The sequence below is a fragment of the Bicyclus anynana genome, chromosome 8 (genome assembly GCF_947172395.1).
Source record: "Bicyclus anynana chromosome 8, ilBicAnyn1.1, whole genome shotgun sequence".
Lineage (NCBI taxonomy): Eukaryota > Metazoa > Arthropoda > Insecta > Lepidoptera > Nymphalidae > Bicyclus > Bicyclus anynana.
In genome coordinates this window covers 1482961-1500070 of record NC_069090.1, presented here as the reverse complement: position 1 = coordinate 1500070, position 17110 = coordinate 1482961, and the positions used below count along the sequence as shown (strand labels likewise).

The following is a 17110-nucleotide window of genomic DNA, read 5'->3' as shown; positions in this document are numbered from 1 at the left end:
AGTGGACTCAAAAGTGATTACAAATATAAGAAAACTGATTTCTGACAACTTAATTAACAAATCAAACTGTAACCAAAATAAGAGCCTAGAATGGCAGAGAATGACCTTGAGTGGAGTCACGTACTTGTGAACGATGTGTGTAGGGTTAAAAGATCTTTTGACTGATATCAAACACTCCACTTTTGCACTCAAGTCACTCTCCCCACCTATCTCAAGTAACCCATAAAGAATTACACAACAAGAGATGTGGACGAGCACACTGAAGCCGTTCGTACCGCAAGTCATACGGCGATAATACTTGCTTGAGTAAAGCAACCGGGGGATCTAATTCCCCCACGTCTTACTCGGGAGACCAAGCCTCCAGGCCCGTAACCACCCGACTTAAAAAAAAAGTAAAGCAAATCAAGTGATGGTTTACTTCAATCTTTTATGGTGGCTTTTATTGTTTTTCTTTTTTAATAGGATTTTTTACATATATAATGATATTCCAATAACGTTTATTTTAATGATTGTTTGATATTTTGTGTCACTTTGTTCCTGTTATCTTTATGGCAGCACTTAACACTAGTCACTACAATAAACTAAACATAACTTTTTAATAAAAAAACTTTATTACATATTGTCACATTTTAAATTTTAAATCCCTGCTTTCTATGGCTTTTGAGTGTAATAAATGCAAATATTAATTAGTAATTAATATTTTAAATTTATAAATAAAAATATAAGGAAGCAATTTTGTTTTAGGTTATCAATACCATTGTGCCTTGAAGGTTTGATAAATTATTTCTCACCTTCCCACGCGGGTATGGACAAGTACCATGCGTACCTGTACGCTGCAGGAGTCGTAGGGTAAGTGTTACTATACTGACCACATTAATTTTCATTTTGCTTTTGATTATTAGACTTCGTAAACAAAATATTAGAAAGGCAGGAATATTAAGAAGAGTGGAAGATTTTAATAAATTAGCAGAGTATCTTACATTTTACAGAGCACGTAAAACTCTTATAGATTAATTTTGTATATTGCAAATGGTTAAAACTACTCTAGAACTTTAAAATAATCTTTCGTAGTTTTCGGCGATACGAATGGTTTATGCTTATAAATGGTATATTGCGGCGATAGAAAAATATCTAGACATCGTGTTTTTCCATCTATTTCAGACTCATGTTAATCAATGCGGCGATGATGCATCCCATGTTACTGTTTCTGCTGGACATGAGTATGAAGATACGGGTAGCTTGCTGCTCTCTCGTGTACAGGAAGGTATGCTCGACATAATTTACTCTTCTTCCCTGCTAAAATCATGGAGAAATCTGTGATATCTGAAAAAGAAATCGTCTTAAATGTGACGTATAATCTTTATGTCGCCTTGGATATTATGACGGAACTATGGTGAGTGTGTCTTATGTGACATCTTGATAAGTATTTCATATATGGCAGCGACGTTCTAATAACTTTGGCTATAAACAAAATGGCATTATTTCAGCCAGTTTCCCTTACAGTGGTGAAATAGTGGCCAGACTATCATCATTTAAATAGTGTTTATGATTATTTGGAGGCAATCGGGAATATAAGTCATATTTGTCATATTTAAAATGGGGTTGCATATGGATATTATCCGGAACCGAAGAACTTATTAAACGAGACGAAACTAGATGCGGTTACGTCGTTTCATCACAGAGATCCCATGGCCACCTACCAGCTCCATCAGATCCTACAAACCATCTTAAGTCAAAGTACATGTTAAGACAAATCAAACGAGTCCAAACTCGATGTGATTGTGCCGTTTTATTACGGACTTCCTATGGCCACCTTTAGACCCTGGATATCATATAGAAACGATGTTTGACTTGTACGAGTCATACAAATTCAAAATCGGCAAGATTATGTCGTTTTATTATGGATAAAGGAGTTCTTATGGTCATCTCCCAACTCCATTATCAGATCCTGGATACCATATAAAGACATAGTACTCCTCAAGACGAATATAGCTCAAACTCGATTTCTTCAGGAACCTTCCAGGTTCTTGTCAACATAATATTGTATTGGCGTGGGATTTGAAAACGACAGTTTATTCCAGCTGCTCCGACTGGACCTGAATGCGGGCGGCAAAGCCTCCGAGGGGCTGGCGGGGCACGTGGTGAACCTGCTGACGACGGACGCGCAGCGCTTCGACATGGCCAGCCTGTTCATGGTGGACCTGGTGCGCACGCCCATCGAGAGCGTCATCATCGTGTGGCTCATGTACCGCCAGATCGGCGTCGCCACGCTCATCGGCGTCGCCTTCCTGCTCATGTTCATCCCGCTTCAAGGTGAGCGGCCCAGTAATACGTTACATAATAATAATAATAATAATAATATTTATTTCAAGCTTCAATAGGCTCATAGTTATGTTAGTAAAAATAAAAATAGAATGTGTTAGTAACTTATAAACTATAGTAATATAACTTATTTTTTTTTTTTAAATAAGTCATACTAGTAATATGTGTGTCACTGCCGCTCCAATCCATTTGACATGGAACAGCAGTGATTTACATATTTACAGTCCAACCTGCTCGCAATCATTGCAAGAATGCTGTTGGTGCCGCCCCGCACCCTGCGCACCAAGGATCCACAACGTTTGCGCATTGTGGCGTAAAAACAGTCAACACGCGCATCCGCGAACATCCCCGATGCGCTACAAAAGCGGGGAAACCCCATCAGCACCCTGAATGCGTTGTTATATTGTACACGGAGAGCGTTATAAGATTTTTGAGAGTATTTGGCCCACAGGCTGCACGTGTAGAAACTAGTGCAGTATGCTCTGAACAACGTAATTTTAACGGCATAAGAACATTACGCAAACCTGCGAGCCAGCATATTTGCTCTTACTGATAACGCTCTCCGTTCTCTCAAGAAATCAAACAAATCTATTTGACGGCAAGTCTACAGGTATACCATAATTAGTGGACGTCCTCAATCCAGCCCTCTCGCAAAATCCGTTCTTAGCGAACGTCTTAACTGCTCCCAAATTTAACCTTCTACGTCAAGAGGTTTTCTATATACATCATGATTAGTGACCTTTCGCTTGGATTTTTCCAAAAAACAAACTATCCATAACATTTTCGTTTGTCAGGCTATCTGGGCAAAGTGTCAAGCCGATTCCGCCGGCAGACCGCCGTGCGCACCGACAACAGGATACGGCTCATGAATGAGGTCATTCAGAGCATAGAGGCCATCAAGATGTACGCATGGGAGAACGCCTTCGCCGGCATCATCGGCCACGCCAGAAGGTGGGTAAAGAACACTTTAAAAGCCATAAAACATAAAATGATATACATCCATGTTTCTAATTCGCACATCAAAAGTGTGGTATGGAAAAGAATGACAGACGCCAGAAGGGTATTCTACGCTTAAGCTGATTTTTTCGGATTAGAAGCATTGTTCTGAAATGCTTAGTACAGATACACTTAGGGACGCCACTTCGTCTTGCTGTAATGTTGTAGAGAAGGGCAAAGAAGTTTCTGGGTACACTCTTCAAAGTATTTGCAGTATACAAAGGACAAACATACGACGTTGCCACGGTGCTGCATTAAATTTAGACTGTGTCATCGGCTTATCACTAATTTATTCTAGTTAGCTATAATCACATCAATTCAATCCTAGCGCGGTGATCTATTTGGATTGATCTTGATTAAAGTTGGCTTTAATGTTTCCAGAAAAGAAATGAACGTCATCAAGAAAATGTCATGGCTGCGAGCGGTGATGATATCGTGCGTCAAGCTCAACACGAAAGTAGCCATCTTCCTCAGTATTATCTCGTTCATCTCCTTCGGGAACGATCTCACTGCCGCCAAAGTTTTCGTCATCTTCTCGTATTACGACATTTTGAAATATTCCCTGGTGGACTTCTTGCCATTGGCCATAACATTCACACTGGAAGCCTATGTGAGCATACAGAGGATACAAGAGTTCCTGCTACTGAAGGAGGTCAACAACCAGGATGGCGTCGACTTGGTTACAATAGATAAGGTTAAGACCCCCGGCGGGGTGAATGGAGTTTTCGAGAAGATTGGCAACGGGTGAGTTTTCTTGTACATACGTCATGTTTTTTATATACCTAATATGTTTGCAGCTTTTGTCGCCATCCGATGTTGAACGAGAAACCTATATCAGAGCAAAGCTTCAGTCTGAGGCAAACCTCATGTGCCTGTAATATGTCCAGCAACCAATTCCTTCAACCCATATACCAGTGATATCTCAATTTGTTTTGGATGCGACTATTAAACTGGTATCTGCGGATTTTCACAAGCATATCACTTCAATCAATTTCAATATCTTTATTTGGAGCTATGTGTATTATTTTTCTTTCTGTCAGTGATATTAATTCTGAATATTTTAAGAAAATTGTCGGGCGTAATAAATTATATAAACAAACAAGTTAAATTATCTTTCAGTCAACAAGCATACATAAAGTCAGAAACAAATCTGGAGCAGCTAAAGCCGACCGTGCTCGTCAGTTTCAAAGACTACACGGCGCACTGGCCCAGCGCGGACGAGGACTCTAAAGAGAAACTTGTCGCCTTGAGCGATATCAATTTGAACGTGAGTATTGCTTACACTTGACTGCCTCGTTGACTCAGCGGATTACCAGGTCCTGCGTCCTCGTCTACGTTTGTATTTCTTAACCTCTCTGACTTCTTGTCACGAGATATGTCATTGACACGATGCTGGAATGGGCTATGAAAATGAAATTTTTAGGAAGTACTAAAAATGTGTTAAATCGAACTGTAATCACAAAAATAAATGGTCTTTTTTGCAACCACAAAAAGGCCTACTTGATTTCAAATTAAAAAAAATTAAACGAGTATTTTTGACTTGACTTAGAGAGTAAGCTGGTAACGCGTTATCATTATCATCAGGTGCCTTCTTCAAATTAAAGTTTGACGGTCAGACGGAGGAAACTTTTCCGATCACTAGAAATATTTTTCAGCTGGCTGTAATTACTCTTGGTCCGACTCCTCCGACTATCTTTCCTTCTAGAATCATCCTTGGAAACTCGTAGAAGGGTCCCCTTTACAGAGGTCCGAAAATGCAACCTTCTGCCTCATTACATTTGTCATATAAGCTGCAACCTTTAAACCACGTAGATATATTTTGGGAAGTTAAGTTTTAAAACCGCAAGCTTAGCCGTGCTGAACTCTTTTTTAACCGACTCTAAAAAAAGCTGGAGGTTTCTCAATTCGGCCGTATATTTTTACAGATAAAACCGGAATCTCTAACGACCATAGTGGGCACGGTGGGGTCGGGCAAGACGACGCTGCTGCAGGCGATGCTGCGCGAGCTGGTGCCCAGCGCCGGCCAGCTGACGGTGCGCGGGGTGCTGGCCTACGCCGCGCAGGACCCCTGGCTATTTGAGGCTTCAGTGAGTTTCATTTTTCAATCGATGAACGCCGGCTGCACGCACGAAAAAGTGTCCTGTTTCGCCTTAGTAGGGGGAAATTAAAAATACTAAGAGAGCTAGTTATTTAAGTAATTATACTACCTTACAATTATTATTTTGAAATATATTAACAAAAAGCTAGGGTTTTAAAATAATTTTAATTTTTACCTTCTATGTGGGTATTATTTGATATGTGCAATGCAAATGCTTATTCATGTGCAATGCAAATCAATCCAAAGGTGAAAGTTTTGTTCCGTAAAAGACTTTGCTGCAGACACTAACCTGAATCGAGTGGAGTGTCCCGTGGAGCCAGGCCTGGTCCGTCGTCTTCTCGGCAGAAGTAGGTCGCTGATATATTGGTTTTCTTCACAATATGTCACCTCACAATAGATAAGTTGATAGCACAACGAAGATTAGTAATAGTATGTCCTTTTATCGCGATATGGTTATTTTAACGGGAATGCGTTGATAACCGCTCGACTGGTTGCGGGTAACTGAATATATTGTTCAAATGGAACGCTTCCTTTACTAGGTCGTGACCACAGCAATAAGTCATATAAGAATTATAAAAAATAATGACATTTGAAACTTCCTCAAGGTTGGTTATAGATGATACTTTATTTTTATTGTGTTCCAGTACGGAACAAGTTTCATCGTGGCGCATTAACATTTTTTCTGGGGCAAATGATGTATGGAAAGTGGATCATCTCGTATCCATCGATGTTTTCTTATGACGTCTTATCGACGCTAAAAGTCTTCTGGCGTCTGTTTTTCATTTCCATACCACACTTTTGATGTGCGAATTAGAAACATGGTACAACCATTTTATGTTTTATGACTTCTAAAGTGTTGTTTACTCACCTTCTGGCGTAGCCGATGATGTGCGAATTAGAAACATGGATGTTAACCATTTTATGTAAAAGGATTGCAGACAACCAATTTTTATTTTCAATTATTTTTTGATCTTGAATCACATTTCAGCCATGTGAGAACTCGCGATAAATGACCTAACTCCATGAAAAGCAAAACGAAATGTCTTATGGCAAATTCAAAGAAAAAAAGTCCGTAATCTTACTTAATTTTACTTTAGTACACGAATTTGATTCTCGTCTGTCATATTTTTTATAGCAATAGTTGACAAATGCTAAAAAGAATCCCGCCATCAACAGATCAACACTCCACAGGGAATGCAAGAAACACGTCTAACTATTTTGTAACTGTTTAGCGTCCTATAACGTGATTTGTTGTTATTGTTCAGGTCCGACAAAACATCCTGTTCGGCCAAGAGTTGGACCTGCGGAGGTACAAGCAAGTAATCAAGTGCTGCCAGCTCAAGAGCGACCTCGACATCTTGCCCCACGGAGACAAAACTGTTGTTGGGGAGAGAGGTATACCAAGAATTGTTATTGTTACCTATATGCTCTGGTTAATTTCGTAGAGAATGTCAAACCACCCCACATGTGAGAATGTTTAAAGCTGCCCTTACTGCGTTTATGCATGCAGGTTTTTCAGTTAAAATTCTTCTTTAGAAAAAAATTTAATGAAATTAATAAAATCGCATTTATCATTAGCAGGCCTAAGATGCGCATCTCTCATCAATACTCTTTTGTCACATTGGAACGATAAAGAGATATTTCAACTGCGCCGCTATTGGTCGATAGTAAATGTATTTTCACGAGATACTCGTATGACGTTAATGTATGCTGCATAGGCATTTAAGTAAATGTTGTGTGCAGGGACGTCTCTGTCAGGCGGACAGCGCGCGCGCATATCGCTGGCTCGCTGCGTGTACCAACACGCGGACGTGTATCTGTTGGACGACCCGCTGGCGGCCGTCGATGCGAAGGTCAGTGTATACCTTTCTATATCTCTAATAGCTGGAGAGCTAGATGACATTTTTGGGTAGGTATTTCAGACAGGCTGATAATTTATCCTGCACCTCTCCTATATTAATTTTATTTGTTCTAGTTGACAATATGTAAATAATAAAAAAATACAACCGACTTCAAAACCTAAAAACATACCCACTAAACTAAAAAGCGAAAAATAACATCATAATATGTTCTACCTGCTGATCAGTATGAAGGCGGTGCTAAGCCGGTGATGTATTAATTCAAGCCATGTGAGAATATCTTATAGATTTAGATTTTGCAGACAGTGTTGTTTCATGTAGTCCTGTCAGAAATGGCTTAAATTCAAATACTGATAAATACTGATCAGCAGGTAGAACATATTATGATGTTATTTTTCGCTTTTTATTTTTGAAAGTTCTCCTCAATCCCTCCAGGATTCCATCACCAGATCTTGACATAATGGCAATGGGACCAAATGGGGACTATACCGTTTCAAAAAAGTAAAGAATTTTTGAAATCGGTCCAGGCGTCTTTGAGTAATCGGTGTACATACATAAAAAAAAAAAAAAATACCGACCGAATTGAGAACCTCCTCCTTTTTGAAGTCGGTTAAAAATTGTATGCTATATGTTTGTTGCAGGTGGCGCAAGCTATCTACGAGGAGTGCATCCGCGGCTTCCTGCGAGACAAAGCCACCGTGCTGGTGACGCACCACGTGCACTACGCCGCGCACGCGTCCAACGTTTGCGTCATGCGCTCGGGCAAGGTGTGCGAGCTCTCACCCCCTTCGCTATCTCTACTTTCTTTCCCTCCTCTCGATCTCCCTCTCCGTCACTCCCTTTAGAGCGTGAGAGATCCCCCTCTTTCTCTGTCTCCTCCTCTAACTCTTCATCTGTTTTTCCCTCTTTCCCCCTTTGTATCTCTCCATTCAGTATCTTTTTCTTTCCCACTCCCTTCCCTTGTTCTCCCTCTCTTTTTCCGCTTTTGCACTTCTTTTCCTTCATTATCCCTATTATAAAGAAAGGAAGAGGGGGGCTCTTCCTTTTTTTTTCCTCTTGCCTTTTGGCAGTAGGCACTAAAAACAGATAAACTTGACGTTCCAAAAATGCTTATTTGTTTGAAACTAAAATATAAGCCTAAATAGTTGAAACATATTTCATGTTTAATTTTTTTAATACAATACTTATTATTAGTGTATGTGTATGATATGTATATCGGTGGTAATATTAACTTTAAACATATTAAAATAACGGATATATTGTTGCAGTAGGTAGGTAGATAAATTAAAACCTATTTGTTGTTGACACTTTGTATATTTAATTGCAGATAGTTGCCCAAGGCACGTACCACGAACTGAAGAACGGAGTGGCAGAGTTCGAGAAGTTGATAGAGATGGGAGTGAAGGGAGAGGAGGAGAAACAGAAACAGAAAACCGCTTACGAGAAACAGGACAGCCTTGTTGTACGTATTATTTACTGTATTCATGAGTTAATCAAATTATCTATTTAAATAAAAAAGTAGAAACTAAATAACTATTTATTTTTAATAAAAGTACCAAGAGCAGCAGGACTAAGAAGAAACGAATTTGTTTTTGTCTTTCTATTCGTGCTAATCTCTAGAACTACTCGAAAGATTTTCAAGCGGTTTTAGGAGTTACATTTGTTTGAGATCGATATATTTTTAATAAAATGTACCAAAAAATTCGGTGGTTAAAAGAAGGGCTGCAAAAGTAAAAAAAGGCACTGTCTTTTTGGTGCTAATCTCTTGTACTTCTCAATAGATTTAAAACTGTTTTAGAAGTTTTCATGAAATCACTTAGTATATTAGAGAAAAACCTTTAATAATTCCATTCTTTGGTTTTTGAGTTTGTCTCTTTCAGACAGACGTGGTGAAGGGATTTACTAACATGTTGTGGAACTTTGTGGAAAGGTTTTTAACAACTATCATTTGTTATACTAACTCTTGGATTAAAAATTTAATGCCATGCCTACTATACTAATACTACGACAGACTAGAAGCAAAATGTACACAAGTTTATCTTCGGAGGAACTTTTTTATGCTGATTGTCGTTAACCGACTTCGTCGTTACTTTACACAAGTGGCGACCAAGGAGGTCGTATACTCGAGGATGTGACTTCCTTGGTCATCACAACGGAGAAAAAAAAGAGTTTACATAAAAGGCCCCCAAGCCCAAGCCCAAAATATAGCCCATGACAGTCACAAATAACGTCGCTTTCTAGCGGAAAAGAACTTTCAAAATCAGTTCAGTAGATTCAGAGATTACTCGTTACAATATCACCAAATTTTCCTCTTTGTATTTGTAATATTAATATAAATATACATTCATGATTTATTTCCTAACTATTAAAGGTTAAATAGAGGTCAAAGATAAACAATATTACCCAATTTTGCTTTTTTTGAGTATATAGTTAACTTTAAATATATAAATAATAAAGCAACGTCCGTTTGGTTCAGGTGTGTAACGTGAACGTCATAACAGATGGTCTCAGAGCAGACGCCAAGCGAAGTGTTAGTTGCACCTGATTATATGTTGTTGATATCGTGTTGTTTTGTGCTACATTGATATGTTGTTGATATCGTGTTGTTGTGTGCTACATTGATATGTTGTTGATATCGTGTTGTTTTGTGCTACATTGATATGTTGTTGATATCGTGTTATTTTGTGCTACATTGGTGTTCATTCGGTTGTTAATCTCTTACACCCATTCATTCATTCATCCACCCATTTACAAATATTAGCCTAGACTCCGCGCCACAAAACAAGTAGCGTAGACGAGGCGCTTATGACGCGCATTGTCATTTGATAATGGCGGCCTTATTGTTTTTTGTGTAAGGCTTCTTTCGTGGCGTGGAGTTTATTTTAAATGCCCACTACTCATCTGTACTCTTGCTCTGTATTTCTATAGAGCGTAGACACCGCCTCCTCCCCTCCATATTGATGTTGGTGATGTTGGTTAATGTAAAAATCCTTATTAGATGTTAATGGTACTGAAGAGGACCGACGGCTTAACGCACTCTCTGAGGCACCGAGGTTGTACAATACTGACTACCCAACTCTTGAGAATTTTACTGAGAAATTCTTTATTGTTTCTCTTAAACCACTTAAAGGATTTTTGCTTGTAAAACAATACTAAAAGTAAGCATACATTTAATTTAAGTTCATTAAAAAAAGGTGTTTTCGAGCAAGTTCATCAAATGACATTATTGAGATAATTTCAAACGCATCTATCCATTTATGAATTTAGAATTGAAGCTCTCAACTTTTGAATTTGAGTGTAACATGGATGGGCACAGATGTCGATTATTTTTGGTAGCTTTTATTGTTAACAAGTATTATATGCAATTATCAAAATTTCATGTTAAGCTAATTTATAAGTAAAGCTCTGTTCTTCCGAGCAAATATCTCGGTCAACTCAAAAGCTTTGCACACAGAGTGCTGATTAAGATGCATTCGATGTTGTCACCATTTGTCAATGTCAAGTGTAAATGTATAGTTGTTGTCATGTGTAAACATTGTTGTTCATTGTATTTATGTGTGTATTTATTAATAATCTGTTGTAATCGCTAGTATTTTCCAAGTGTTTAGACACTAATGTATGTATGCATACAAATTGCTATAGTAAAGAATCATACACGTGTCATGAAGGTATTTGTAAGTACCCAAATTGAATGAGTTTGTAATTTTTATTATTTTCATATAGGAGCACAGTCATAAGCTTCGCTCGCAACGATCTATGTCGGAAGCCTCCCAACTTTCGTTCAATATGGATTTGGACAACAACAAAGACCCGGCGTACGAAGGTAAGTAATACTAAAATAAATGAAAACTTTAAATAAAAATGCCTTCTTTTTTGTATAGTGAACCCTTCTCCTAAAAAATTGTCCTGAAGTGTTAATTTAAAACAAATATGTAGTTGGATATAGGTATCGGTATAAAAGTATCGATCCATAAATTACAATAAAAATCAGTTTCCTTTATTTTAGCACGAATATGGCTGTAATTTTAAATATATTTGGCACAATATTTTCAGGGGGAGATAAGCCTTTATTGATAACAACATTGATAGTTATTGGAACTTCTTATGTATGCTCACTGTAGTATTTGGCACGTTCTAACACTCAAGTTTGGCCGCTCAGAGATTTCTTTTATGAAGAAAAGTCACTTTTTTATAACTGTTAATTAATTGTTAATATTTTTAGCCCAAAGTTAATACGTTTATTCTAAGTTGGCATAATTATTAAATTTTTAATATTATTACTCGTTTTTAAGGTTAATAAAAGAGATGTTAATGAGATTAACTCATTGACATTGACAGGTGTCAGAAGCGCGATATTTGAGCGGCCCGATTTTATCTGTGACTAGCTGCCGCCGCGCGGTTTCACCCGCATGGTTCCCTTTCCCGTAGGAATATGGGGATAATATATAGCCTATAGCCTTCCTCGATAAATGGGCTATCTAACACTGAAAGAATTTTTCAAATCGGACCAGTAGTTCCAGAGATTAGCGCGTTCAATCAAACAAACAAACAAACAAACAAACTCTTCAGCTTTATAATATTAGTATAGATTGAAATGAAATGAACTTAATTTGCCATAATACACTTAAATATACAAGGTGGTCATACAAATATAAAATCGCAGTGTACTACTATACAAATGACGCGCAAATTTTACATTTTTTTATAATTAGAACATACTAATTTCAAATAGAGGCGCAAATCGATTTGTGCGTCTATTTCGTCTACATATATACGAGTTTGGACACCACGGTGTAGAGCTGCAAGCATCCAACCCTGTTACCAGCTTGATCCATATGACCACCAAATCTGGTATAAATATTTCTTGTGTACGTTAAAGCTTGTTGTTGTGTACGTTGTCGGACGCGTACTAAGCGGTTTAGTTCCTCTTTCCTTATACTGCAAAGATGTGGAATGCTCTCCAAGCTTCAGTTTCCCCCACCACCTACAATATGGGTATTTTCAAGTCAAGAGTGAATAGGCAAGCGCGTTCCACCATAGGCTGCATCATCGCTTACCATTAGGCATGATTGCAGCTAAGCGTTTGCTTATTCAAGAAAAAAAAGCTTTGTCTCTCCTGTGTAAGTTTGTAAGTGTAACACATAGGTTATGTTTGCAGGAGAGAGTCAGAAGGAGGGCTCCGTCGACTTCGGCGTGTACTTGAGCTACATCCGCAGCGGCGGCGGCAAGTTCACCCTGATACTGCTGTGCTCGCTGTTCATGCTGGCGCAGATATTCTACTCCTCCACCGACATTTGGCTGAAGGACTGGTAAGAAACATTGTTGACATATAAATCGTACCCTAGGATGTTTATTGACAGGCAAACTCATACAGAAGTTGTCTCTTCCTACAAATTATTCAATGATATGCCAGCCTTTAACTGCGGTTTCTTCGCGGCATTTCAGTAATTAAGTACTACATCAGAATTTTCGGAATGTCCATTACAATCAGCTTTTTTTTATTTGTTACAAATTAACTTTTGACCACAATCTCAGCTGAGGGTAAGTGATGATGCAATCTAAGATTGTAGCGGATTAAATTGTTAGGAGTAGGATGAAAAACCACACCCCTTTTGGTTGCTACACGGCATCGCACCGGAACGCTAAATCGATTGGCAGTATGTCTTTGTCGGCCACTGCACCAGCCAAAGCATGGTCATTTTCTTTGACAAAAACTTGTGACAACAGTTGAGTCGACTCTGCTTGACGACATAATTGTAGATCTGTAAAGTGTTTTACTTATTGTCCACTCTTCTCGGTCGTAACTAACTCTAATATTGTATCTATAGAAATTTTTGTAACAAAATTAAGAACAATCGTTATGGTTTTTAGGGTTAATCTGGAAGAAGCGAACAGCGCTCATCTGTCCGAGAGACGGAATGCGTCCAGTAACGACACCCCGCCATGTAAGTGTTAACATTAACATTATAAATAAATATTGTGGGATTGCATATTAGTAGTCATTTAGGCTAAACTACACAAACGAGGCTCCCAAAAATTTTAAAAGCCTTTTCTATTGTATTTTCTTTTTAATTTCCATTGTAGTGCTCTTCCAAGAGCTGCCCATGAACCGTTTCCACCTGACGCGCGAGCAATGCGTGTACATCTACGCGGCGCTCATCGTCATCTGCATGTTCTTCACGTGGAACAAGCTGCTGGTGTTCTACAACACCTGCATCAAGGCCTCCACCGTCTTCCACGACACTATGTTCAGGTGACATCTTTGATCTTTTGATTCGTCTGGTGTAGGTACAATCAATCGGTAAAGGTTAATTCTTACTAAACAAAGACTGGCGCCCCCAAAGTGCTCCCAAGTGCTCGCTTAATTTTTTATTGTATAGAAAGTTGGAGAGAAAAACAAACATGAAATGGAATGATTGGCACTACCTCTTCGAGCGTCTGCGTATAACAATTCCTTGTCTTAAACATCTTTTTTTAAATTGGCGATGATTACTTTGCAAAAGGATTTGTCAGTTCATGACCGATTCCGCAAATTACCTACTAGTTAGTTAGAGATATTGGCACAGATATAAGTTAAATTTCAGTGGTTTTACTGTAGGGCGGCTTTAGATTCAAGGTAATTTGTTAATAATTACCTGCTGCTAAGAAACACCTAAAACAAAAGAGATTCTCTCTTCTTTGGAATTTGTTATCGGCAACCAATCTATAAAAAGGGAGACGAGTATATTCGTCTTATACTACGGCAACCAATCTATTGAAAGGGAGACAAGTATTCGTCTTCTGACATTGTTGTTCTTCATCAGAGGGGTGACGAACGCTCCGATGTGGTTCTTCCACCACAACCCGTCAGGGCGGATCCTCAACCGGTTCTCCAAAGATATGGGGCAGTTGGACACGTTACTGCCGGTTGCGCTCGTCGATTGTCTCGGAGTAAGTACTGGAAATACGTCTATGTACTTAGTATGTATTGCCATTGTTTATGATTGTGTAATTTTTATGCTTTCGTCGCATCATTACGGACTTCGAACGTCGTCTGGAATGTTTATATAGGTTTGTCTCATTCCAATAGATATTTTGAATTAGAATTATCGAATAGAATAAGATACGATACGTCGCCGATAGTGAGTTTATTCATGATTCCTGAAAATTTTGTTATATTTCTGGGGATATTCTTTTCTAAAAATTTCAATGTATTACAACTAAAGTTACTTGACAGTTCTATACTTTAAATGTACAGGATAGATTAAATGGAATTGAAGCTTTTGCTTTAAAATGATTTTTCGTTGATATTTTTTGTTTACAACAAATCACACTGAAAAACAATATCAATTTTAAAATTGCTCAATTTTTGATATTTGCATTTTTGATATTTGCATCCTTGATTAATTTTTGAAAGTTGACTGGACATAAAACGTAATCTTTTCTTTTTTACTCTGTAAAGGCCAGCGGCCAGCGCTTGGAAGTTATAATGACTGAACCTTTTTAAACTAAAAAGTGCCTATTCACTGTTGACTTGAAGATATTCATATTGTAGGTAGGGAAAACAGAAGGAAAGGCTTCTCGTAACTTCGCTGTGGATATACCTATACTTGTCCAAGAAATTGTATTCTAAAATGAGGAAAATGTTCAGTATCCTTTGTTTGCAGTTCTTTCTAGAAGTGATAGCGATCCTCGTGGTGGTCTGCCTGGTGAACTGGTGGCTACTGCTGCCCACTGCGGTGGTGGCCTTCATGCTGCATCTGCTGCGGCTGCTCTTCTTGAGCACCAGTCGGGAACTGAAGCGAATTGAGGCGATTGGTAAGATGTATTTATATATAATTAAGAATAATGACAGAATCAAGATCGGGAGACGCAACAGAAAAAGCTAAATGGTGCAAGTATGCCTCTCTGACTGAAAATTATTAAAGGAACAAATATGTTCAATAGAGTTTCTTGTTCCTGTTGCAATATAGACCTTTCGGTCATGGCGTCGCAGCGCGAAAAAAATTTCCGAATTATTTTACCTCGGCTAGTGACAAAAGGGCTGGTTAATTTTTTGCACAAAGCATCAGCCTGGCTGACCAACGTGGAAATGCAGCCTTTATTCTTGCCACCATTCCACATGGACATGATTTGTATAGTTATTAGGATAAGTTAGCTTAAGTTCCCTATTGTAGTCTTTGTTAATAAAAAAAAAACTATTGTGTAATTTTGTGTGCCTGTGTAATATTAACTTGTTGTGGGATTTTAGGCTGAAGTGAGAAAAAAATCATGCATTTTAATCGCCCCTTAGCGCGCCACTTAGGCTCCTGGATTGGCCGCTCCTTTCGCCGTTCAGTGGGGCCGGCTCTATATGACTACGCAAAATGTCGCCACTTGCCTGATAATTCTCGAATGGAAGTTTGATTACATTTAATACCCAACAGCTCGCAGTCAGAGCCTCAACCACGCAGCGGCGACTGTGTCAGGACTGAGCACGATCCGCTCGGCGCGCGAGCAGCAGCGCACGCTGGCGCAGGAGTTCGACAAGCTGCAGGACCTGCACAGCTCGGCGTGGAGCCTCGTGCTGAGCACCAACCGCGCGTTCGGCTTCTGGATGGACATGGTGTGCTGCCTGTACCTCGCCACCGTCACCTTCAGCTTCTTCCTCTTCGTCGGACAAGGTAACTTCATCACGCTCAGCGATATAGGATACTTGCAGTGGGTATTAGCATTTCTGACAGCACTTTAATGTGGATACTGATTGATGATGTTTTAGACTCTCTCTCTTACAGTTTTCCCGATTTTGTATACGTCACGTAGAGGTATATTTCAATCACCAATCAAAGATCAATATGCCATCTATATCGGTTACAACGCTCCCTCACAGGGTTCTATTGTAATAATTATATATTGACATTTAATTTATAACATGTAATTTTTTATATAATGCAAATGTAACTTAAAATAATTAATAAATAAACGAAGTCATCAGGTCTAAATCAGACCACAAACCCTATCGGATTCAACATCCCGCTAAGCTGAGATCCGAAGACATGTGAGACACCCTTAGAAACACGTTCTGCCCCATTAAGTTTCCCTAGTTTTAGAGTTCAACTTTGACAAAGCTTCAGCGCTCGCCTCAATTTTTTAGTAAATACTCTAGCAGAAAAAAATGAATTTGCGCAAACTGAGAAGCAATAATGGTGGGTCCTTAGACTTAGGTGTGCAACAATATTTAAATGTAAGTGTTTTATTTCAGACTCAATGGGTGGCAATGTCGGTCTCGCCATTACACAAGTCATCGGTCTGGTTGGAATGTGCCAATTCGGCATGCGACAAACCGCTGAAGTGGAGAACCAGATGACTTCGGTAAGCTAGACTATACGCATAAAAGAGATGCCTTTTTGGGAAACTCACAAATATTACAATATTTTTCTTGAACAGGTGGAGAGAATTTTGGAATACACAAATCTACCTCCCGAGAAACCCGTTGAGCCGGACATGAAGGCGCTGAAAGCTGCACACCCTAAACTAGATTTTGAAAGCTGGCCCAATCAAGGTACGGGTTACCTTGAATTTTTTGATTTTGTTATTGTTATTGAGTTATTTTGTTTTAAGCACTCAATTCTTTGCAACTTCCCTAAAAATTTGGTCTAATGTGTTCAGTTGCATTCAAAATGTTATATATCTGTATTAATATTAATGATTTGAAACTTATTTCGTGGTTGATCATTACGAATATTATTTAAACGGGTAAATACCACGATAAAACGACGACATTTTTAATGTCGATATTTCGATCCAGTTGCATGGATCGTGGTCACAACGGGACTGAAGTTGCGAGATGCAAAGTTGATAGCAGCTCCTATTGGTC

General features: G+C 38.7%; 1 protein-coding gene across 1 annotated transcript in view; it reads left to right on the top strand.

Annotated features, from left to right (window-relative positions):
• The window catches only part of LOC112050905 (probable multidrug resistance-associated protein lethal(2)03659), a 61381-nt gene that overhangs the window by 29672 nt on the left and 14599 nt on the right, over window positions 1-17110 (top strand). Inside the window, exons 6-25 of the mRNA XM_024089317.2 lie at window positions 745-849; window positions 1162-1264; window positions 2082-2313; window positions 3117-3273; window positions 3700-4062; window positions 4438-4585; window positions 5244-5405; window positions 6682-6811; window positions 7160-7269; window positions 7917-8042; window positions 8603-8737; window positions 10999-11098; window positions 12434-12584; window positions 13147-13220; window positions 13360-13528; window positions 14079-14205; window positions 14922-15072; window positions 15681-15917; window positions 16496-16605; window positions 16681-16795. Coding sequence (XP_023945085.1) covers window positions 745-849; window positions 1162-1264; window positions 2082-2313; window positions 3117-3273; window positions 3700-4062; window positions 4438-4585; window positions 5244-5405; window positions 6682-6811; window positions 7160-7269; window positions 7917-8042; window positions 8603-8737; window positions 10999-11098; window positions 12434-12584; window positions 13147-13220; window positions 13360-13528; window positions 14079-14205; window positions 14922-15072; window positions 15681-15917; window positions 16496-16605; window positions 16681-16795 — 3005 coding nt within the window. The remainder of the gene's footprint in view (window positions 1-744; window positions 850-1161; window positions 1265-2081; window positions 2314-3116; window positions 3274-3699; window positions 4063-4437; window positions 4586-5243; window positions 5406-6681; window positions 6812-7159; window positions 7270-7916; window positions 8043-8602; window positions 8738-10998; window positions 11099-12433; window positions 12585-13146; window positions 13221-13359; window positions 13529-14078; window positions 14206-14921; window positions 15073-15680; window positions 15918-16495; window positions 16606-16680; window positions 16796-17110) is intronic.